The following is a 23,667-nucleotide window of genomic DNA, read 5'->3' as shown; positions in this document are numbered from 1 at the left end:
GAGAAGATGCTGAGTCAGCTGATTTATTCTCTGTACAAGCAACATCTTTTACATTAAATGTTATATTTTCAGTGGTTAATATAAAAATATTGATAAGTGCAGTTTTAACCAGAAAAATAAATTTATGACTGCCCACTGTGGTTTAACTCGACCAATGAGATCGTTTATGTTTCCCAGACTTAACACCGAGGATTTTTTAATGCCTCCTCTTTGTTTTTCCAGCTCGCTCCCTCCCTCCTTCATCTCTCCAGCTGTCGCCTGGTAGAATGTAAATGAGCCTCTCAGCATAGAGTCTATGATGGTGTCAGCCCTCTCCTTACTCTGTGGTCTCATTAGAAGCCTAGTGTAGCTGACATTTACCCAGCCACTGTGTTGACTAGCTCTTCACACAGGGCACACAGGTCAAAACAATATTCACTGAAACTTCAACAATCCAAATCTCTATTGAAAGAGGGTTGCTGGAGAAATCGCTGGATATGAACTTAGAAAATACTAAAACACCAAAATAAAGCTTGGGGGAAAAAAATGCACATGCCTACTAGAGATGTAAAATTGAATTTCATGATTATAGAGCCCAAATCATCACAGTTATCAGTATTGTTAAAATGTGTAAAAACAACCTGAAATGATTTCATTACTTACTAAACTAATAACATTGCCAACACATCTATGTCACAGATGAGGACAAGAATTATTATTATTATTATTATTATTATTATTATTACCTTTATTATTATTAATTTCTGACCTGTAACATCTTTCAGAGCACATAGACACTGAACTGACCTATCAGCTACCCAGCACAGTGCTGTTAAACCAGAAACAATGTAGCTACACTGCTCAGGAATGAAAGAGTGAGCTGCAGCCTCAAAATAAGTTTCAAAAACACACAATCAAGGCTTCTAAGCAGCTCACACAGAGCCTCCTACACTTACAGGAGCAAAAACGGAGACGCAACAGATCCATTTTATCCAGTTTATACAGCGGCGAGCAGCTCACTCTTTCCCCTGTGTCTGTGTGTGTGCTCTGTAACTGCAGTTGTGTGTGTCCTCTCCGAACTGAAAGGCATAAGCATCAGGCAGTGTAAATGGAGTCAATGGCCTTTTTTTAGGCAGTTAACCTGTGTTTAAAAAAACCTGCTTATACTCACTAATTCTGGCATAAAAGGGTGTTAGAAGGTTGAAGAATCTCCTTTTGATCTGTTGAGACTGTTGCTAATATTGTATATAGTTAGTACCTAAGTACCTAACTTGAGTTAAATTAACCACAGTAATTAACCAAGGTAATCAACCATGATGATAGTGATAATTAAAATTTAAATGGTAATACTACCCATCTGGTATTTCTACCTTGATTTAGCATGAAACCGGTAACTGTTTCATTTCTAATTCATTGACACTCCTTTGATCTAATGGCAAGTTCAGTTAAAAATTTGATGTGTTGTTATTTGCATCCTTGCTGTATTCTGTGTACTGACAGCATCTGTCCAGGTCCTGGCAGCTGGACTCATATGTAATAATCCACATTGCTCTTTTCTTGTTTTCTGCACATGTGCATAAAAAAAGCTGAAATCATTGAGGTGATTTTGCACAATAACTAGTGTGAGTTTACACATTTGTTTCAGTCAGCAAGCTGCACTCTATCATCTGAAAGAGATCATTCACATTTGCTTTGATTTCTGTGAACAGCAGCTGCCTCCTGAGCCCTACAGTGAGCTGCTCTGTGAGTCTGTGAGTCTGAAATTAATAGGATGGCCATAGCTATTTCCTGACTCTTCCTCCTCTTGGGACCCTGCAGCTCTGTTTTTCTGCGGTCCTCTCATCCTGTTACTAATGCCTGACTCTGTGTAACCCTTATCTCCATGCTCACTACATGGCCTGATAGGGCTCTGTGTGTAAGCAATTAAAACGGCTTATTTGCCAGATAAGTGGGGGAGAGCAGTCAGATTGAAAGCCACAGGCTGCCTGTATCAGGTCTTTAGGTTACAGCCCCCGGGTTAAATAGCCTGGGGGCACAGTGTGAGCCAAACGAGGGCGCACAGCTCAGTGTGTGAAGGGGATGAAACTGCGCCAGAGGGAAACACGTACAACACGCTCTGTATGTTTTCCACAGAACCAACATACAGCAAAATGAATATTTTTAATTAATAAAGATTTAATGAAGATGTGTGAGGATACGTTTCCTTTGTTCACAAAGACACATGTATGTGGATTTAAACATAGAGCTGTGCAGAGATAGAACAAAAGGTATTTATTCAATGAGTGACTGAAGCAGTTCATTTCTGTTCATCAAAGCTCGGCTCCACTTTTGATTTCTAACAGGCAGGGTTTTTTTCAACACAATCTCAACGTTCTCTATTCCAGGACTGAAATACAAAGGAAAAACTTGCTTTATTTTCACAGTGAAACTAATCACCACAGAGACATTAACTCTCATCTCTAGTGGCCGTATTGTTGGTCTGTAGCTCTAAGTCTTGCCCAGCAGTGAGTCTGAATTCTAAATGTAAAAATGATGATATACAATGGCCTCAAAAATTTACATAAACAAACAAAAATGTAATATGTACATCCAAACCTGCCAACCTTTGGATTTGAAAAGATGTAATATTTTTACACAGGAGTTTTTACTTTTTTTCATGGTAAATTAATGATATGGCTACAATAATAAACATAAACACATTATTTTGTTTAAATTCCATCACGTCAGTTAATATTATCATTCGATAAACCTTATATCAGTTTAAAATTAAGATTAAAAAAAAAAAGTTAAACTTGTGTATTTAACAACAGTTAACTCCGTAGTCAAACGTCCTTCCTGCGCAACCACTTGAATCAGGTTGTGGGTTGTCAGGTTGTGGTTGAATGTATGTATGTGTGTAGATGCATGTGTGACAATTATTCATAATAACACTTGAGGACCATGCAAATTTTCCTGGGAGTTTCCTGGGAGAAACAACTAAATTGGAGGGCGTCAGGAGATTTTCTTGAAATACAGGATAAAAAAAAAACAAACTGCAAAGTGTTGATGGGTCATAATTGTTTGAAACTGTTGAAACTAACTGCTGACAGAGTATCATAATAAAACCATCAGTTAACCACCAGTGTTATATTTACCTTGTCTGCTACAAATCATGTTCTTAAAGTTATTAAAGGAAAAGGAACATAAAGTCGTCCAGATCATGTTTTTAGCAACAAAAGTTTTAATTACTGTATCTGTCAAGTCGCCATTTGATTTGTTTCACATATTTTCACAGTAACTAATGCTTCTATTCTTTATGTTGAGGCTCCCACAGCCCTTGGTTAAGGTTGGGTGAGTTTGTGGTTTCATATGAATTCATATTAAACAGGGCAAAAGTGATTTAAAGTGCGAGACAGAACATATTTACTTTATTGACCAAAACCACAATCCCTCCCTGACCATGGTGCTTTACCAGACACTCAGGAGACTCTCCCTGCACTGCCCACCATCCACCCTGACCACCAGCACACAAACAGCACCAACCGTCACTGGAAAAACACTGCTAGTGAACATAATTTAGGCAACATTTAAAGTGTAACCTGAAAAAGTTGTATACAAACATAATTTCTATGAGGCAGAGCTGATTGTTCAGCGTACTCTATGAGCCATAGAGCTCCATTTAAAACACATCAGTGGTTTGTTATTTTCAGTCCCACATGTCCTGCTGTTCAGCTGTTGGAAAAACTCATGACATCACCAAATGTGTATTAATGCACTGCTGAAAATAGTCCCCAACAAATGCTCTATTTATGCCTGTTTGAGTAACATCTGCTAAAAACTACAGTCCAGCTGTTTTAGGAAAATTACTGAGCTGTTAAAAAAAATGAATGAGCAGCTGAGAGCATCAGACAGGCAAAAGGACACTAGCTAATGTAGGGCATTTAGTACAAGCTAGGATCACATTTTTTGATGTGGGGTTGTGTGAGGTAGTTATTATAGTCAGTGTGTTACCGCCAGTAGATTCAGATCAGCAGTCAGTTTAGAGAAGCAGCCAGGAGCACCAGCACAGAAGCTGAGTGATGTGCTGCTGTGGACGGGACCATCTGAAAAAATATGTGTTAACCACTTAAAAAACAGCCCACAGAAAAAACCCAATGTCTGTGGAAAAATACGCTTTATTTTGAATATTTTCACTGCTTTATCTTGCCATCAAATAGCCTTTTCCTTTGGAACTATAGTTTGTGAACCGTTTAACGAGCCTACTGTATTACTTTGCATGAGCAAAACTACATTGCACACTGTATTACTCTACAGATCAGCTGTTTGAGTAATAGGTAAGTGTGTGTGCGCTTGTGCATAGTAAATACAGTAGTTAAACAGTTGAAAAAATGTAGTTCCAAAGTAAATGGCTGTTTGGCAAGACAATGTGATGACCATTTTTAAAATAAAGCAGACACTTCAAATGATATTAGCTTTTTGGGTGTTTTTTAAAGTGGCTAAAATATGTTTTTGCGAATGGTCCTGTCCACAGCAGCACATCAGTCAGACTGGGAGCACACTGATCTGACTCTACTGCAGATGACTATAGATAAGTACCTCACACAACGCCATGTCAAATAACCACAACTATCACTTTCATGCCTCTATATGAGCCTGCTAGGTAGTTAGCAACCAACAGTCTGTTCAGGTTGACTAAGCTAACTCCTCTGAGGCTGTTCTATCCCAGCCTTGTGTTTTCCACTTCATCCTGTCACATCACCTTCTGTCTAATTTTACTGTAATGTAGCAGGCAGATCCTCACCCTCATGACTCAGGGACACAGCAGCTGATGGTCCCTTTAATAATCTGAACCCCAGATTGGAGTATAAAACAGAACAAAATACATTTAGGCAAATACTGAAATTCACTAATTGAAGTAAAGGCAAGGCAATGTGCTAAATGTAAGTTAACTGGGTCACAGTAAACTAGATTTTTTGCACAAATCTTCCAGCCAGTAGTTTCTTTTTTGTAATAATCGATCTACAAGCAGTATCTAGTGGCTCACTGGTCCTCTCTACAGTCTATTATCCAGTGGATTACTAGAATGGCTTCAGATGTGTTTGCTCACAAAGCACGGCATGAAAACACAGACAAAGAGAAAAGGTTTTTTGGACCACACGGCCGATAATGCAGAAGGAGAAGGCTTTGACCTTGGCCGTGACCTGAACAAACTATAATGAGTTCAGAACTTCTGCCTCAGCTCAGTATTGTTGTGGTTTTCAGAGTGCTGAGAGCTGGTAAACAGGATATTGAGTCCCAGATGGGTTTGGCTCACATCATGAAAGTACTGTAGGCCCTCAGCTTCGCACACACCACCAGGCAGCGAAATGAAACGGAGGGAAGGGGATGGGTGGCAGGAACGAGAGGGGAGGGGAGAGCGGGGATAGAAAAATGTTTCTGCTGTCCAGAATATGTGCTGGAGTGTTTGTCTGGAGGCCTTCGGAGGCTGGAGTCATCCTGCATGACGGGCACATGTTTATAAGCCACTAGGCCACACACGGAGCAACACTAAGACGCTTCTGAAGAGATAAAATGGCCACGTGGGGAAAAACTTGGACACAGACCAGCAGATCTCCGTCTCCTCTCTCTGTCTTCTTCAGTCTCTCTCTCTCTGTCTCTCCCCCCTTTTTCTGCCTCTGCATGAAATAGGATCACAGTTAACTGGAGGAGGACTGCTGGATGAGGAGGAGGACAGCATGCTACTATGAAGACCAGGGCAGAGGAGGATTCTGGGACAGCAATAAACAACAAGACATACAGACTGTCAAACCATGTGCACAGAAAGGCTTCATTTCTGGAACCGCGACAGCTGCAAGGCAAACGTCCATTAAAAAAGGCTTCATTTCTCCATTAACCTTCACTCTCTCACTGATCATACCTGCAACACATGTCTCATGTGTTGGTGCCATGTCAAGTCATTTCATGGCTGTTTTTAGTAATTTTATCTGCTGTAGGAAAACTAAATGAGCGTGCATGTTTTCGTGGCGGAGATAGCTGCTGTCAGGGGCGGACTGAACAATAATTCAGGCCAGGAATTTGACTCTGTCCCAGGCCACCGTCACAAACCATCAGACAGCTAATTCTGTAGCCGAAACCTGTTTGTTGATGTAACAGCTACCAGACTAGTTATAAATATGGCCACTGTGTTCATCTGGGAGGATAATTATCTAGATTACACAATACAGAAAAATTATTATTAGGACAAGAGACCAGTACCAGTACTGGCTTTGCCTTCTGCATGCCATAAACAAGGGAATAGCTTAAGTGTATTATTATCATTATTATTATTATTATTATTATTTATTAAATTGTATTTATTTATTTATTTTACAATTTTCACAATTACACATTATTACAGGAGAAAGTGGAAGCTACATGTGTGCCATATAATCATAGCAAAAATATTTATATCCATAATTATATTATGTAAATAAGTTAACAGAACATTAAGTGAACAGCAGTAGTTTTCCAGTTCTCTCTCTTGCTCTCTCTCTCTCTCTCTCTCTCTCTCTCTCTCTCTCTCTCTCTCTCTCTCTCAGCAGCACCACAGCAGTTTTGTGGTTTTTGACCATCACTCCTATCAGTTATTGCAGCATTCATTCATTCGTTACTGTGATCTGAGAACTCAGAAACACCTGGAGCTACAGCTGTAGAAGGTCAGGTCAGCCGCCCGGTATCCTGAGGAATTATGTTCGTATTGGACCTCATGATTTATGTCTGATGCCACTGTACAGTGCCAAAGAAGGAAGCAGTGTGTTATTTATGTAGCGAGGTGAAAGTAAGGGAGTGGGTGGCTGATAGTGGGAGACTGTAGTTTGTGTCCCATCACTGACCTGCGAGTAATGTGCAACCCTAACCCCAATTTTCCTGAACTTTAGCTGAGTGTTTTAGTTTCTAAACTTTTACTTTCATAAGTTATTTGGCAAAATCCCAATCATTCCCCAAACCTAGCCATACATTAGCCAGACTTGTGATATTTCCATGTCTATATTAATACTGTGAAGGTATCAACGCCTCAGTCCGCAGAGAAATGCACACAGCCTGTATTCAGAAACTGAGCCTTAAAACCAGCCGTCAGGACTTCTGTAACTTTGTGATGTCACAACAAAGCAGTCACAGCTCTCAGTCATGCCCCAAGCCCCGCCCACCTGGACCCAACCATCCAACCCTGCAGGATTTGGTTTCCCTGAGTTGCCTTAAGTGTGTCATATTTTTATTCGATCACTCAGAAAACATTCAATCAGAAGAGAGGCTCAGAGACTCTAAAAACTACACTGAAATGGTTTTTGGTTCATAAAACCACAAATATATCATATTATGGACATCAATACTTCAAACAAAACACCAGAAAAGTGTAAATTAAGGGACCTTTAAAAAAATCGTCAGGGGTTTTGGGTAAATCAGCTCATACCTCTTGTCTCACAATGGTATGTTGGCCAAATTCAAACCACAGGGGGGACAATTTGGACATAACTTTCTGCTTCAGTTCCTAATAATAAGTGGTTTAAATAAAATGTCTAAACTGTAGATATCAACATTTGAGGGGTTTTTATGCACTGACCATTGCAATTCAGGTCCGTCCTTCCTTTTCTGTCACATCGACACTGTGTTTTATTGAAAAAGACAAAGGTTCCTCAGAGCTATGAATAAAGCTGTAAAAAGTGAGGATGGTCAGCGTTACAAAAATAAATTCAAGGCTGTAAAAATTGAGAATTTTCTATGTGCAACTATTAAAAAAAAAACAAAAAAAACAGAGAAAATCACATTATGAATTACTTTAATTTTCAAAGATGCTGCTATAATTTCATTAATACTGCTCCAGGTGGATCTTGATCATATTCTGCAAACAGCCCCAGTTTCTGGTTTATAAATATTTAACCACATAAAAAAGTTTTTTGTTGAAAAACAGGATTTTTTAAATTAAATATTGTATGTTGTTTAGTAAAAACAAAAACTATTGGAGAATCTGCTACTGTGTCATATGCAGTATATTGTTGCAGCAATATAACTATCTGTTGGAACTGAGAGTTTCCTCCAGGTCACAGCATAGATATACAGTATTATAGTAGTGATGTTAGAAAATATAAGCTAAAGTTAAAGGTAATAGTTTCAGTCATATCTATCTGACCTTTGGCCAAAGAAAACCCCACATATGAAAAACAGTGAATAATGTCCTGCCAAAAACGGTCAGCAGGTAAAAGTAAGAAAAAATCCAATCAGAATTGGACAGAGAGGGAACCAGAAGAAGAAGACAGAGGTCACAATGAAAAATGGAAAGGAACCTTTTGCTATTATTTTATCATCTGTGCAGAGCTCTTGTTTATTCAGTGGCTGGTGAATTTGTTTTACTTGAAATGAAACAGAGAGGAGAGCGAGTGCAGATCAAATAGAATGTGAAAGAGTGAAAACAGCTCCCGCTTCCTCCTCACATCAAACACCAGCACAGCCGGTGCCAATCAACTTCAATGATTGGCACCTAAAACCGATATTTTACACAAATTCCAATAGTTTGAGGGGAAGAGAGCACAAACCCACCTATCAAGGCGGCGCAGCTGAGAACCTGACCTCCTCTCAAGTCTTTCATTTGGACAGAGAGGAATAAATCCTCGGGCAGTTCACTGGGGCTCACGGGTTTCATCTCGCATTTATGTCCAAAAGCTTTTCATACATTGACAAAAAAATGCCCAGGTGCATCTTGAAGACTTTTTCATAGTTTCTGTTTCAGCTAAGGCTAAAACTACTTTCTTTCAACTGTGGCTAAAACTATTTTCTTGAAACCAGAGATGATGTTGAAGACTGACTACTCCTCCCGTATTAAGATAAATAAGATATAATAAATTAAATACATGTGGATGGGACTTCAGTGATATTGTCTGTATATAAACTAATAGAGAGGTAGAAAAGAAGGTTGACACCGTTGTCATATTTGTAAAAATCATATCCAGAAATTTTTTTTTTTCAAGCTTTGGGAAAATTTTCTAGGACTTCATGAGGAAGGATAATAATAATAAAGATTTTTGAAAAGCTGCATTGTTACACAGATTCGGAAAATGTAGGTCAAACCATACAGTTCTGGACTGTCAGTACCAGATACTTCCAACTCAGTCGAGTACAGGCATCCAAGTTAATAATTCATCTCAGTACAGATAGAACGGACATGTCCGCACACTAATTCATCTGCTCTCTTTGTGTCCCCTGACGTTAGCCTGACATCTTCAGACAGTAGCTAGCTACCATTACATTAGCTACCCAGCAATCTGCTTTACTGTGTTACTTCAGCTCATGTTGACAGAGATGGCACCTCATCAACAAACCAAGAGCAGGCCAGTGGAAAAGTCTATGTCTGTGTGTTCCCCTCACAGATATGACGACAAGATAGTATGGTGCCCATAGAGCTCAATGCACTGCAACATAGGAATACACACGCAATTACACACAACACAAGCTAATAAATGCTTTTAACAGCCTTGAACAACTAGTGTGTCTCTTTGCATATGTTTTTACAAGTCGCAGTGCATTGAGCTCTCAGGGCCCCTGTACCAGAGCTAGCTAGCTACCTGGAGTGATGAGTCAATCGTGCAAACTGCAGCAAATAGTGTAACTGCTCGTATCACATTTTACAGGCTTGTTGTGACCAAACAGCGCTAATGTGACCACGCCAGTGTAACCACGCTAATGTGATCGGCTAATTTGACCAAGCTAATGTACCAGCTATCACTGAAGTTACTTTTTTACTTTTTGTGTGCTTGTATTAACTGTTTTCGTGATTTAGACATTGTATACATTGTGCACTAAAAAAATATATAAATTAATTAATAAATATAACACCAAGTCCATTTTTAAAAATCAAGTAGTGGCTAAAAAACTGTTAGCTCAGCTTAGTGTCAAGCCTGGAAGCAGGGGAAACGGCTCTCTAGGGGTAATCTGCCTAACACCTCTAAAGTTAACAAACAGAAGTTTTTCACAGCAGAGATTTTTTTGTCACCATAGCAGGAAAAACACAGGTGTTAAAACATTAAAACTGCTTTTTTCAAGTGTCCCAGTCAGCCATGACAGCGTGCCTGTGAGGAACAACACCAGGAACATGACCCTACACATAGTGCAGCCATCTGAGCTTCTCCTGCTGTGATTAGTGAAAATATCATCTGTGAAAACAATTTATATCTCATTTCACAAATAGGAATGTTTCACAAGTTGTGGTTTGTTGGGCGGTTACGTGTTCACTCAGTCAGGTATACCTACAGTGAATGTGTGTGAATATTTTTTATATTCTTTATATTTACAAATTTTTTTCAGATGCTCTAACTGTTGGTCCTGTCAGAATTGAAGCCGTGCCGCAGAGAAGATTTTTTTTTTTTTTTTAGTTCATGCTTCTTAATAATGATATCTTCCATTCAGGTGCCCCTTTATTTGCCTCTTTATTTTCCTCGACTTTCTAAGGCACTTGTTTGTTAATGCAGGGTCTAAATGTTCTATTTTTATGAAAATAAATAAATAAAAACAACAAAGAAGTTTCATAACAAAAGACGCGGGCACCCACAGAGACAGATTAATTCAAAGGGCCCCCCACTGCTGGTGTGGTGCATGTCACAGCTGTTCAGAGGACTAAGTCGGCCTGGTTGGTGAGACGCAGCGAACCATGAAGCCTCGGTGTCATCGCTTTGGATCAATGGCAAGGCAGCATGAGGACGAGGTCATGTGACCCGCCAAAAAAAAAAAGGTGACATTGGCTGAGCCACTGCCGCTGGCCAGACAGTAGGCACCAGGTCCCCCGGCTGGAGGGGGACCGGTCTGACCTGAGCCAGGCTGCCCAGAGTGTTAAAGCGGATCATTGGTGGTGGAGCTGCTGCTGCTAATGCTTCCAGCTAATTGGGGACTGCCGGGGCTGCCAGTTCTTTTCAGAGGGAAGTTGCCACTGGCTGCTAGAAAGTTGCTAGAAGTTGCCAGATGACGTCAATTTGTGATTTGCTGCATCCCTGTGCTCTGTGCAGCGAGACAGGGATGGTGGAAGACAGATTCAGACAGATTTCACTTACATGTAGAAAAACAGAAATGTTTACAGTTAAAGTCCTGGACTCAAAATCCTACTTATGTTAACAATTATTAAAGTATTCCTTGTGCAAAAAAAATGACCCCTGACTGGTTTAAACTATTTTATATGCAGTTTGGCAATGTAGTCCAGTGGTTATAAAGCTAAGAGCCCCACCAAAGGGTCACAAGATAAATATGACATGTAGGAAAGAAGAAAAAAAAAGTCCTGATACATTTTTTTTTACTTTGGACAGAATCCTTGCTTTTTCCTGAACTATCGAAACAATATCGCCTCTTTATTTGAACATCAGGGGGAACTATATCTTCAGTGAAGCCGATAGCAACTTATGTGGGTAATCGTCCAAAAACAAGCCAATGTGGTGAATTTTAAAAGCTCAACTCATGTCTTCCTAAAATGTAAATTTAAAGGAATATGTGTCATAAAATGCATGTACTCAAACATACATGAAGTACTCTAATTACATTGTGGGATTAGTTAATCAAACAGTGCACTTTTCTGTATACCAGCACTGACAATGTTAGGAATCAACACATCCTGAAAATCCTGGATTAGCCTCAAGTTTCTTCAAAGTGATCGTTACTCGGGACCAAGAGCAGCTAAATTAGAGAATCGTACATTTGGCAACAGGGTTTGGAGTATTACATATTTCTTTCAATGCCGATCTGCTTTTTTAAGGCAAAAATGTTCTAACTGTTTAAAGGTGGAGTCGCTGCTACACTTCAGTCTGAGCATGCAGCTCCTGCACATGGTTTTCCACCCTCAAGCATCAGTGAACAAGTGAAAGCCACTGGCATTTACAGTTTTAACCATTCAAGTTGGCTTTTAATAAGAAAATGTGCTGTCCCTTGAAATTAAACTCAAACATTTTAAAGAAGCTGCACCTTTGTAATGTTGGAAAGAATTTATTCATGCTGTCCTGTAGCCACTGTATCATCCCTATACTGTGTGCCAGACCTGTAAACTGTCGGCATGTCCAATTTCTTTTGTTCCCATTTCACTTGGCAAATGAAAGCCCTGCGTATCCCTGGCAGGTGGAGGAGGAAGGGTCCGGATCAGCCCACCTGAAGCTGCTGCCCCCATGTCGCTGGATTACATCACCACATGTTATTTGCCTCAAGTGAGCTGACATTAGTCTCAGTGCAGGAGGTCAAATCAATGAATCGCTATTGAAATGAGTTGACTCCTTGTAGCAGTTTGGTAGTTTGCTCACAGACTGTTGTCTTCCTGCCACACCTAGCTTACCTATTTCTACATGGAGAACAGTATTGGCTCCAGTCATTGCTGAGTTTGCAATGAAGACAGATCTTACAGTAAATAGACCACTGCACAATGTTAGACTTTCTTAACCTCGACCGGCCCCATAAAAACAGACACAACTAGAACAACTGATTTGCATCTTTTTGTTTTTATACAGCAGGTCAGTTTTATGAGGTTGGGTTTTAAAGAGCCCATGTGTTGGATTTTGCAATCTTACCCAAGTTATTTACAAACATTTAAAAAAAATGAAATAAAATAAAAAGTAATAAAAAATGTTGACACATGGTTTCTAAAAATAAGTGGAGCCTACTGGAAGCAAGTGCAAGGCCTTACTGCTCTAAAAAAAAAAAAAAAAAAACACTGCAAGAAACACCTGCAGTGCTCATCAGAAAAAGTTGATGTATTAATGAACCTGTTTATATAAATGATAGAGATGGTGACCGATCAGTGACGGGCGCTGATGAATATTTCTGAGGAGGAGAACGGAGAGTGACAGTTTTCAGAAAGGCCTACACTGGTGATTGTGTGTTTGCTGAAGTCTTGATTGGATATCGATGCGGGGCTGAAGCCCGCACTGGCTGAGTGCGTTTCTGCTCCTGACTGCGCTCTCACCTGCGGGAAAACTCTGAACGGCCCCCAGAGAAGGGGCAGAAAATGACCGCCGGGGGTCGCTTGAATGGGCTCTTACCTGTAATTGTCCCACTCCCTTCCCGCACCTTGAAGCCCTTTTAAACCATCGGTGGGGCCGCTGCTACAATCCAGTGGTGAGTCTGTTATAGGGACACATTTGCGTCCTGGAACCAGACGGAAAAGAAAGAAAAACGGTGGTATTTCTTTTCAAATCAGGCAACCTTTTCACAAGCAGACACGATTCTTCTTCTTCTTCTTCTTCTTCCTCTAACGCGGCAGCGCGGGCATCTCATCCGCCGCACAGCACAGGTTCCCCTGCATCCAGAGCTGCTCCGGTAGTCCACAACCCAGCAGGCGCTGCTAGACTCAGGCGGATAATAAGCGGTGACTTTGTCCGGCCAGTGTCCTGCGGTGGCTGACAGTCACCCGGAGGATCAGGCCACACGCTCACAATGGATATCTGAAATTCTCAGAGTGGGCTCGGTCCTCATCGATCACTTCAGCTTCCAGTCTTCGCTCCGCCGCGTCTCTTCCCAGTCTGACAGCTCAGCTCTGTGCGCACTAACTTTTATGGAGACTCCGGAGCGCACGGCGCACCGCCGCCACCTCTCTGACTGCGTTACAGTAATCTGATTACTCTGACGGATCTGTTTCCTGTTTAAATCTGATTAGATAGATATTAACGTCACAGACTGATCCCATAGGAAAGAAAGTTTTTTTCTACTGTTCTTACACCCAAATGGATCTCAGTGTGATAATTGACCATTATCTACTTAGAGCTGGAAAAACAAGCACAAGTACGAATGTCTTTGTTATAATGCAAGGCTCATTTGGACATTTGTAGAGTCATAATGAAAACTGAATTATTGTCTTTTTAAAAAAAAAGATAATAAAAAATATGACACTTAGAGTTTAAAGGTCCCATATTGTATAAAGTGATATTTCCACATCTTTTTTTGATTATAAAGCAGGTCTAGGTTCTATATTAATACTGTGAAAGTATCAAAGCCTCAGTCCACAGAGAAATGCACACAGCCTGTATTCAGAAACTGAGCCTTAAAACCAGCTGTCAGGAGTTCTGTAACTTTGTGATGTCACAACAAAGCAGCCATGCCCCAAATTCAGCCAACCCAAACCCACCATCCAACCATGCAGGATTAGGGTTCTCTGGGTGTGTACCTGAAATCTGCTATATTTTTATTCGATCACGCAGAAAACAGTCAGCCAATCAGAAGAGAGAGACTCAGATCCTCTGTTCTGATTGGCTGACTGGCCTGTTGTTACTAGATCTCCAGAGAGAAGCCTGAGAGAGGAGATGTAAAACTACACTTAGATGGTTTTTGGTTCTTAAAACCACAAATGTATTTTCTTATGGAAATCAACACTTCAAATAAAACACAGGAAAACTGTAATATATGGGACCTTTTCACGGTAAAGCAGTGTAATGGATTTCAGCAGATAGGGTGCATTTGGTGAAGGAGGACACACACACATGATGATCAGTAATAAGTTGGATTATTTAGTAGTTCCCACAAAAATATAAATAATACCACAACATGTGACTCCTCCATCTTCACCCAGCTCTAACCACCTGTGACCCGCCACCACATTGTCTCCGGTGAGCGACCCCGTGGTCTGGGAGGTGTGGAGCCAGTGTGACGGACTGCTGAACGGTGGGAAACGGCCCAGGCAGACCTACTTTAAAAGTTGTGCACTAGTGCCATCATGTGGCGATTTTGATGTATTTCACCAAACGTCAGTGGTGTTGTTGAGGCAGACACACACACACACACACACACACACACACACACACACACACTCAGGTGATCTGTGTGTGAACCTGACAGCATGTCCACACTGAGAGGAGTCACTTTGATCAAAAATGTTTATTCCATGGTGAAAACAGTCCAGTCTCTCTCTCACACACACACACACACACACACACAAACACAAACACACACACACACACACATACACAATTTCCTTTTTACAAAATTCCTTAGTATAATGAGTGTGAGGAGACAAAAATCATAAAAGTGACATAAGCACAAGGTGATTGGCTTTTGCAGTTCATTCAGAAATAAAAGGGAGAACGCAGAACGTCCTTTCAGCTTCTGTCCATCAAGAAAATCAACACAACTGATGCTGTTTTTTTTGGTTTTTTTTTTTTGTTTTGTTTTTGTTTAGTTTTGACTTCAGAAAATGATCATCCTAAGGCAATCAGAGGAGAGATCCATGTCTCTCTGTGTAGGACTGATACGAGCGAACATCCAGCTCCAGATTCAACACCGATTGTTCAAGCTGCGTCTGAAAGGCATCAGCGGCTGTAGTAGTACTTAGTAGTTCATGGACCTTTTTTTTCCCCCCAGAGTTCCTCAGCATTCCTCTTTGATGTAGATTTGTTCATCTGTGTCGGACTCCAGGTGCTCCAGCCGGTCCGTCTGTCCGTTCATTATCTCATCAGGGGTTTTCATGAACCTGTCAAAGTGACAGAGACAAGGGATCAGTTTTAATTAAGTTTTCCAAAGATTTTAAAATCTGTCTCATGAATGGCTTCACAGATTGTTTTTTTAAAAAAGTGCATTAAAGCTCATTTGAATTGACATACCTGAACAGAAGTCTTTGTCCAGGCTCTTTTCTGATAATGTTCAGTTTGTAGTAGTGTCTCAGTGCTCGTGACATCTTCTCGTACGTCATATTTGTCCTGTTCTGTAAGTGGTCACAAGGCAAGAGCGCTATTAGTAATAATAATATTGATGATGATGATGATGAAGTGTCACTAATCTGCTTAAATATGCTGCTCTTCGCCATTTTAAGCTGCTATGCAATGTTTTGGTCACATGGGAGCAAAGTAACTCCACAACCAGCTGAAAACACAACATCAGACACATTAGTTATTTCATTATAAACATGTTATTGCAAACTTCTAACAGAACACACACCCAGCAGACACAGCGAGTGAACAATGAGCTAAAACAAGCCAAAGAGCTATGAACAAGTGACGTGGGCTGTAAAGTTGTTTGATAATTCTCTGTGAGGTCATCACTGTGAGCCACACCTTTCATGTTGTGATTTGATCAGCTGTTAACATTGATTAGTTGCGCTTTACAGTCTCCTCCCTGGCAACATTAAACCTGAATTAGCTGTTTTGGCCACGTGGGGGCAGCAGAGACGAGCTGCAAACAAGACACTGACGTGATCGGTTTTCAACTCAACATGTTAGGCCAGTGGTTCTAAAACTGGGGTCCAGGGACTCCAAGGGGTCCTTGAGGGGGTTCCTATTGGTCCCCAGCAAAAAGGGGAATAATTTATTTTCACTAACATTCTTTTCATTGATGGAATTAATGACTATTTCAGTCCTGGGTTTCAAACATTTTCTGTGATAAAACATCACAAAACCTTTGTCTAAATTGTGTTAGTTTATGCTTCCTTGATGAGAAAAACCACTGTGTTCGGCAACAGTTTTCACATTAGTATAAATTAAATAATTAAATTTATAAATTGTGTTTCTGTTCACCTGGATAATGTAAGTCTGACTCTCCATTCACTTTTCTTTAGCTGCTAAATGCTCCACTACTTTGGTGCTGAATCATTGATGCGCAAAGGGTTTATTAGCATTCTTTTTTTTTGTTTTTTGCTGCAAACAGCTGCAAAAAAACCCCCCCAAAAAAAACAGGTTGTTGAGAGCGTCTCAGTTTGTGGGTCATGAAACCAAAACAATGAGTGAAAGTGGCCTAAAAGCTCAGTAGAGCTGAAGGTCAGGTGATAATTCTCTACAAAAAGGTTTCACATCATGCGTCTTCTATTGAGTCATTGTTGGTATAAAACTATTCATTAGTTGCAGCTTTAAACAGTTGTGGTCCCCGCTCACTGAGCCACCTGCAGACAGAGTGTGTGTTCACCTTGTGATTGCCCCAGAGCCTAGCCAGGCCATTGGGGTCCATGATGCGGAAGACTTTGTTCTCTGGATCCTCCCAGCGGATGTAGTTCTCGTACCTGCTGTCTGACAGGAGCTGGTAGACGTAGTCCCACAGCAGCCTGCAGTCTGCAGCGACACCACAGGGAAACAACGAGAGAGTTTGCACAAGCTGGTGTTTTCTGTGTTTTTAAATGAAGATGCAGCTTCAACCCTCAGCTTCTTACCTGCTATCCGTCCAATCGGCATTTGCTGCTCCTCTGGAGGAGACACTGGCATGATGACGTGGTTCCTGTAGAGCGCCTCCTCCTGCTGCAGTAGGTGCTGCTGCTGCTGCTGCTGCTGCGCCAGAGGCATCGGATGGTGGTGGCCGTGGACTTTACTTTCGCGCCCGTTCTCAAGCGTCGCCTGAGATAGGGGTCCACTGCGGCCGTGCCTGAAGTCTATGCTGGCACCCCCGCCACTGCTCCTGCTCGGGCTGAGGAGCAGAGGGTTCATGATGGTGCTGGGCATGAGCTGGATGACGCGAGGAGGGCCCGCCTCCTGGCCCCCAGGGCTGCCCGGGCAGGGGGGTTCTCGGGGCGTCGTGCAGCGTCCGTTCGGTGCGGCAGGGGACACCGACAGTGGGTACATTTCCTCGGGCAGGTGGTGGTTGCTGTCGGGCAGCTGGGAGAAGGTTTGGAGGGAGTCCTCGTTGGCAGGGCGAGGGTGGTTTTGCTCCAGAGGAGATCGTCGTGGGGTTGGGTGGTGAGGGGAGCGGGAACGGTGCCGCAGCTCAATGGTTGGTGGATGTTGGGGGAGTGGCTCCGTACCACGCGGCCCCCGTCGTACCGTTTCTGAGGACGCAAAGGAAATACGTCTTGAATATCTACGGCTAGTTCCTTGAGTTTATATTTAAACAGAGAAAAAAACTTTTTCACTTTTTTTTTTTATTACATTTTGTCTTTTGACTGACAGACACTGACAAACCTCTCTAAGAAATTATGGTTGCTGACATATAATAGATTTGATTGATTGATAGTTTAATAATAGGCGGACTAAGCCCTGTATCATTAATTAGACTAAAGAACAAACAATCTGTGTGTCTGTGGATTTCAGCCAGAATTCCCTGGAATACCTGAAGCAGGTTTTCTAGTGATGTTACGAAAGCTGTTGGGTGTTTACCCTTTCCTGTGTTTGCCATACAGGTGTGCCAAAAGTAAATACATACTGGCTTGTCAAGCTGAGACTGGGAGCCACTGAGCAGAGAATTAAAATAAGAACATAAAAGGAAACAAGGCTTTGACAAACTATGGAAAACCCCTGAATCTGAACTGAAGTTGTAAAAAGGTAGCACCGACCTTAATGCTGTGATATTGATTTGTATTAAAATCTAGAATTTCCTGACTATTTTGTCCACTCGTTGTTGTTGTATGAAGCCCGTCTTTACCTTCAACTGTAATACAGCATGAAATAAGGTGTTCTGTTGTAGAGTTTCATATTTTTCTCCCCTGCCACTTAGTCTTTTTTTCATAGGTGCTTTTGACTTTAGGTTTCTGGCTCCTGGCTTCACACTGAAATGAGCACTAGGTGTCACTAATATCCCACAGTTTGTCCAATTCTCTAGTTAGTGTTGAAGTTGTTTTGCTCCATCATTCAAAAACAATGGAAAAAAATAAGAGGCCTCAAAACAAGGAAGACAGAAGTCAAAAAAATACCACAGCACCAAACATTCCTCCTCTTGGGCAGTTTGCGGAGCCCGGTGCTGTGGCTTGTTTAAGTAAAGCAGTGTTTCCTTGTGGAACTGGTTTTACTGTCAACATGTGAGTTAATTCCTGCTCCATCCATCTGAGTGGTGCTGTGTCACGTTTCCTCAGATCAGAGCCAAAAACTAGTCTGAGAATTTTCACCATTTCTTCTTTAATACAACAAAGTGAGGAGGTCTGTGCTTCCTGTTTCTTATATTATCTATATCTTATATTGTCAACATTATCATGTAGATGAACACTTGGGTCTAAAATTACCATATTGTTTCAATATTTTAAAAAATATTTTAGCATTTCATATTCCTAAAAATGTTTTTTGATATCTTTAATTTCTGTGTTTTATTTGGTCCAGTTTGTTATATATAATTATATATAATCATCAACCAGGAAAGGTCCATTTATATCAGTTATTCTGTTATTTCAGGTGTATACATAGGTGAAATATATTTAATGTCAACCACACCTCAACTGTCATTAGCATCAACTTATGATTTACACAAGACAATTTTACATTTGTGCGTTTCATCTTTATTTTCTACCTCAAACAAAAGTGACATCACCTACACAATTAAAACGAAGATCTGCTATTAGCCTGCCTTTAGCTTGCTAATATTAGACTGCTAGACAACATCACTGTAGCTGTTTCAGATGTATTTTTCACAACTAGTGAGTTGAAGTTTTTTTTTGTTTTTTTTTTGTCCGACTCCTCAGTGATGTTTGAGGTTTAGTTTACAGCTGGACAACGTCAGTGTGACTGTTGCGAGCATATTTTTGACAACTAAATCATTCAACAGCTAGTTTTCCAGTTTGATAATTTGTCGATTTATATAAATATTAATTAATAGTAGATTAGACACTATTCATAGTTTCAAGTTATGTGTAAAAATAACTGCATGTTAATAGATGTATTCTCCCTCTACATCACTGAGGCTGCTGCAGTTGAAATCGTGCTACAGATGCTGGGTACAGAGTCGGTCCTGAAGTTTTACTCTTGTGTGGAATCTAAATTATTTTGAGCAAAACCATGAAGACAGCATAAATTTATTGACTAAAACACAGATTCTGTGTTTGGGCAGAATCAACAGATTCTGTTGAAGGCATTTTTGTACCCATGTGACTCCCAATAACCTTTACATCCAAAGGTTACGAAATGGTAAACGCTGACTTTCAGTGTCTCCCACTATGATGTAGACATCACCATTGGATCAAGTAAAGGCCTCATGATATTGTGTGTAATTCCAGAGCTAAAAAAAAAACAAAACACGATCTATATGTGTTCAAGAAGAAAATCCAGATTATTGGACTGACCTTCGAGCTTCAGGTGCTGCACAGCGCTCTCAGGCAGCGAGTGGAAGGAGTTCCCAGGGAAGTAGGCAGACGGGTAAAACACATGGGGTTTCCTCTGCTTCAGAATGTGCTGCAGCAGCTCATACAGGACGTCCCCTGCAGAGATGCAAAGGTCAGAGGTTACCGTACGTCTCCCGGCAGCGTTTCACATCTGCATAAAATGGGAAATTAGTGTTGGCGTCATCCACAGGATCAGGTTCCCACTTCTTCTTCTCTTTGCTTTCCAGGCAGCAGGGAGCTTGAGCAATAATGGAAGAATCACAGAGGAGGCACAAACCACATCAGGTGGTTTCAGGAGCGGGTGGCACAGCAGATTAAGACTTGTTTGATACTAAAAAAGTTGTTCCTCGATATTCAACCCTGACAACCCAGTGAGTTGCCAAAAGTGTAGGTTTCCCTCTCGCAGGAGGGAGTTCCCTCTCACACAGCTTCCACAGAGCAAGATAATCACATTAAACTCTTAAGAATGTACGTTTTAACTTGTTTGATAGAAATGTTGTGTTCTTCTAGTCAGGGGAAGGGAAGTTCTCTGCAGCAGAAAATCCCTGAAAAAGCTTCGATTTTAAGAATAAGAATGAGTTTTAAAAAAATCTAAATGCCTACATTACATCATCTGTTCAGCAGGCAACATAAACTATCTGTTGACAGTAAGTAGGTCAGAGCTCTATATGAACCCTGTATTCTCCTTTAAGTGTTTATACAGCAGCAGTGACACCAGGCACAAAACCTGAACAGGAAGTTCACTGAATGTTTAACAGCTGTTTGTTTTGCCTCCACACCGACACAAATGTCTCTGCTCCCGGCACGATAAAACGGTCACGCTGCGACCAAATAACCAAAGCTACGCTAATGTGACTGCCATCACACAGTATCTCATCCTTTTCTTAGAGCCTTCCCATAACAAGGAAATGATTCTCATAAAGGAAGTGATGGTGAACATAGGCGCACAAACAAACACACACACACACCCCTTTCAGTTCTCACTTTCTGGTCCTGTGGCATTGAGTTGCAGTGTGGGGAAAATTCCTGCTTCCTGGTTCATGAAGGTTTGCTTTGATTTTCGATTTCAAATGTCAGCTTAAATTTAGAACCTCACATCTGATCTATGACCTACAAAATGTTTATCATCCTAAATTTGAATCCCCAGGAAACTGAAAAGTCATGTTAGCTTGCAGTCATAACTCATACCTAAAACACCTTCTTTAAATTTTCCCATTAAACATATTCAAGTCTAAACATGTAGCAGTAATATAGCTTTAAAAACTGTGTAGCAGATTATTGACAGTGAGGTTAACACATATATTCCAGGAAGAAGGTCTATTATGTCAAAGACAAATACAGCACATGGCAGGGACTGATGGGAACTGCATTCTTACAATTGCACAAAGGAGGAAACAGTCACATTACTAGCCTGAAAAAATGTGCTCCGTTCCCTAAAATGACATTTCACTGACGTCACCAACAGCAGGGCCAAAGCATCTTCCAACACGCTCACCGTACGCTTTATCTCTTGGCACCTCATTTTTAGGGAAAGTCACCTGATGTCTAAAGATAGCGCATACACGAAACCGTTTTACAATTAAATCATTCCATCCTCACATAACAACAACTTATCAAATCTGTAATGATGAGTCACACTTTCCAGACTTTTCTCCCAAACCTCAATTTCTTGACAGGATATGAACATTATGCAAAGGTTTGAAATGGAAACATCCTGATGGGCGCTTGACAACAGCTGTCAGCTGGGCCGTATCTCTCTCTAACTACACATTATGTGTCATAATATGTAATATACTGTGAGAGAGCAGACTGGGGTCTCTGACAATGAGAGTATATACAGTCGGAAATGTCCCTACCGACTTATTCATCAATGAGTAAATCATTGAATATCAAAACAAATAGAGGCTGAGATTAATACAGAAGTATGAAAAAAACATTATTTGATAAGTAAAAGACTATTTGAATGAATTAAACTGAAATCAAAACATTGAATTAATATATAAATCGATTAATCACTAAATAAACTATTTCTGTATTTCTGCACCATGTATGTGTGTATTTCTGTATTCTGTGTCTCACTGTTAATGAGGTAGATGATACTGGCTAAAGGCAAAAGCTAAAGATCCTGCAGTATGCTAACATCTTTAGCATGGGTAGCAGTCAGCTTCTCTTTATATGTGACTAACAAGTAAAAGAACTGACTTGATCCTGAACCGATTTTGCTTTACACAAAGCTTAGCACCACCTACATCATTAGCAGACAGAGAAATATACAAATATACAAATAAAAATAAGTATTAGTGCCAAAATAAAAAAATATAGATTTGCAGAAATAAATGCATTTATTTCCTGATTAATTGTAAACATGTTTACTTATTCATTTCATAGTTTATTTTTGTATCAATTTCAGCTTTATTTTATTTATTTATTTATTTATTTAAATGTAATATTAATTTCTTTCAGCATTTGTTCATTTTAAGTCATTTAGAATCCTCCGTACGATTCCTGTACATTTCTTAACCTAAAATGACCTGGAATTAGCTTCCAGTCTCTGGAGGATTTTTCCTACGTCTTATCTTGATATTTCACAATGCTGGACACTCATTACATCCCACTCCTATGACTATCATCACCCTGAACCACACCACACATCACTGACCTCATCCCAGTGTTGTGTAAAATTTCCAGGACACTAGACAAACACTCACACACAATCTGACGTGAAATCTTCTTTCATTTTTCATTTTCAAAGCAAAAAATCCAAAACTCTGCTGAGGACAAACTGTTGACTTTTTGTGCTTTATTTTTCAAGGGGCTGGTCGCTGGTGTTGCCAGGGCGACAGTTGAGGTTGGTTTGTACTTCCTGATCAACGATCTCCTACTTCCTCCCCCAGCAGCTTCGCTGTAACAGCTGCCTCTACTGTCGCCTGACACTGCCACCGTCCCTCCTCGGCTCCAGCTGGCTTTATTGATTTCTAAAGGGCGCAGTTTTGCAGTAAACACATTAATTTTACAGCAGCATTAACACACCTAAACATTAATATTGTTCTTAAATGGCCAGGCGGGGCTACAGCTGTTCAAGGGTCACGGTATTTGCCCTAATTAAATTTTGTTGTGGGATTAACTGTAGTCATAATCATTACTCATTTCTTTGACTCGTCTGAAAAAGATGCAAACTATCCATTTTTAATTTTATTTAGTCTGATCAGACATTCTGCGACGGCACGTGTCACTTTTTTCCCTTAGAAAAGAAGCTTCTATGTATAGTTGCACCACTTTTTCCATGATTTCTCTGCACCCAGTCAAAGTGTTTCCATGAGCTAAAACTGTTCTTCCTTCCTCCTTGGTAAATCTTGTTTTCCAGTCTGGGTCCTGCTCCAGTTGGACTTAAAAAAAAAACATCTAATGCAATCAATGAAAGTGACTCATTTCACTGATGTCTCCACTTTTCCCAACCTGGAATATACCTCTAATACTGCAAAGAAATTCACATGGAGAAGAAGAGGAGTACCAGAGTGGGGGGATCTGTAGCGGAAGTCCTCCTTGGTGAGCAGCAGCAAGGCTTTGCCATTCATCTGGAAAGAGCCACTGGTGATCGGCCGCAGGGCAAACTCCTTCTCGGCCCATCGCAGCCACTGGGCCACGTCCTCCCTGCTCCAAAAGACCGGCTGCAAACCTGGAGACAGCAGAGGAACAGAAGAGGGGAAGAAGTTGAGAAAAGG

General features: G+C 40.7%; 2 protein-coding genes across 9 annotated transcripts in view; both read right to left on the bottom strand.

The window, feature by feature from the left end:
- Positions 1-14,653, bottom strand: part of LOC139635349 (chemokine-like protein TAFA-2) — a 67,206-nt gene extending 52,553 nt beyond the window's left edge. The window contains exon 1 of one of the 3 annotated variants that reach the window (XR_011694182.1): positions 12,996-13,555. The gene's annotated coding sequence lies outside the window, so the exon portion shown is untranslated. Of the gene's footprint in view, positions 1-12,995 lie in introns of all 3 variants that reach the window. The other 2 variants (XM_071502562.1, XM_071502563.1) reach the window with 2 other exon arrangements.
- Positions 14,654-14,804: 151 nt separating this feature from the next.
- The window catches only part of etv6 (ETS variant transcription factor 6), a 28,006-nt gene continuing 19,143 nt past the window's right edge, over positions 14,805-23,667 (bottom strand). For all 6 annotated transcript variants that reach the window (XM_071502559.1, XM_071502554.1, XM_071502555.1 and 3 more), the window contains 6 exons: positions 23,457-23,621; positions 19,907-20,041; positions 17,081-17,689; positions 16,840-16,982; positions 15,546-15,646; positions 14,805-15,415 (listed from right to left, as the gene is read on the bottom strand). In XM_071502559.1, coding sequence (XP_071358660.1) covers positions 15,313-15,415; positions 15,546-15,646; positions 16,840-16,982; positions 17,081-17,689; positions 19,907-20,041; positions 23,457-23,520 — 1,155 coding nt within the window. In that variant the 5' untranslated portion in view covers positions 23,521-23,621 and the 3' untranslated portion in view covers positions 14,805-15,312. The remainder of the gene's footprint in view (positions 15,416-15,545; positions 15,647-16,839; positions 16,983-17,080; positions 17,690-19,906; positions 20,042-23,456; positions 23,622-23,667) is intronic.

The sequence above is a fragment of the Trachinotus anak genome, unplaced genomic scaffold (genome assembly GCF_046630095.1).
Source record: "Trachinotus anak isolate AG129_WGS33_773 ecotype Australia unplaced genomic scaffold, CSIRO_AGI_Tana_v1 ptg000018l, whole genome shotgun sequence".
NCBI classification, from domain to species: Eukaryota; Metazoa; Chordata; class Actinopteri; order Carangiformes; family Carangidae; genus Trachinotus; species Trachinotus anak.
This window is presented reverse-complemented; position numbering and strand designations above follow the sequence as displayed.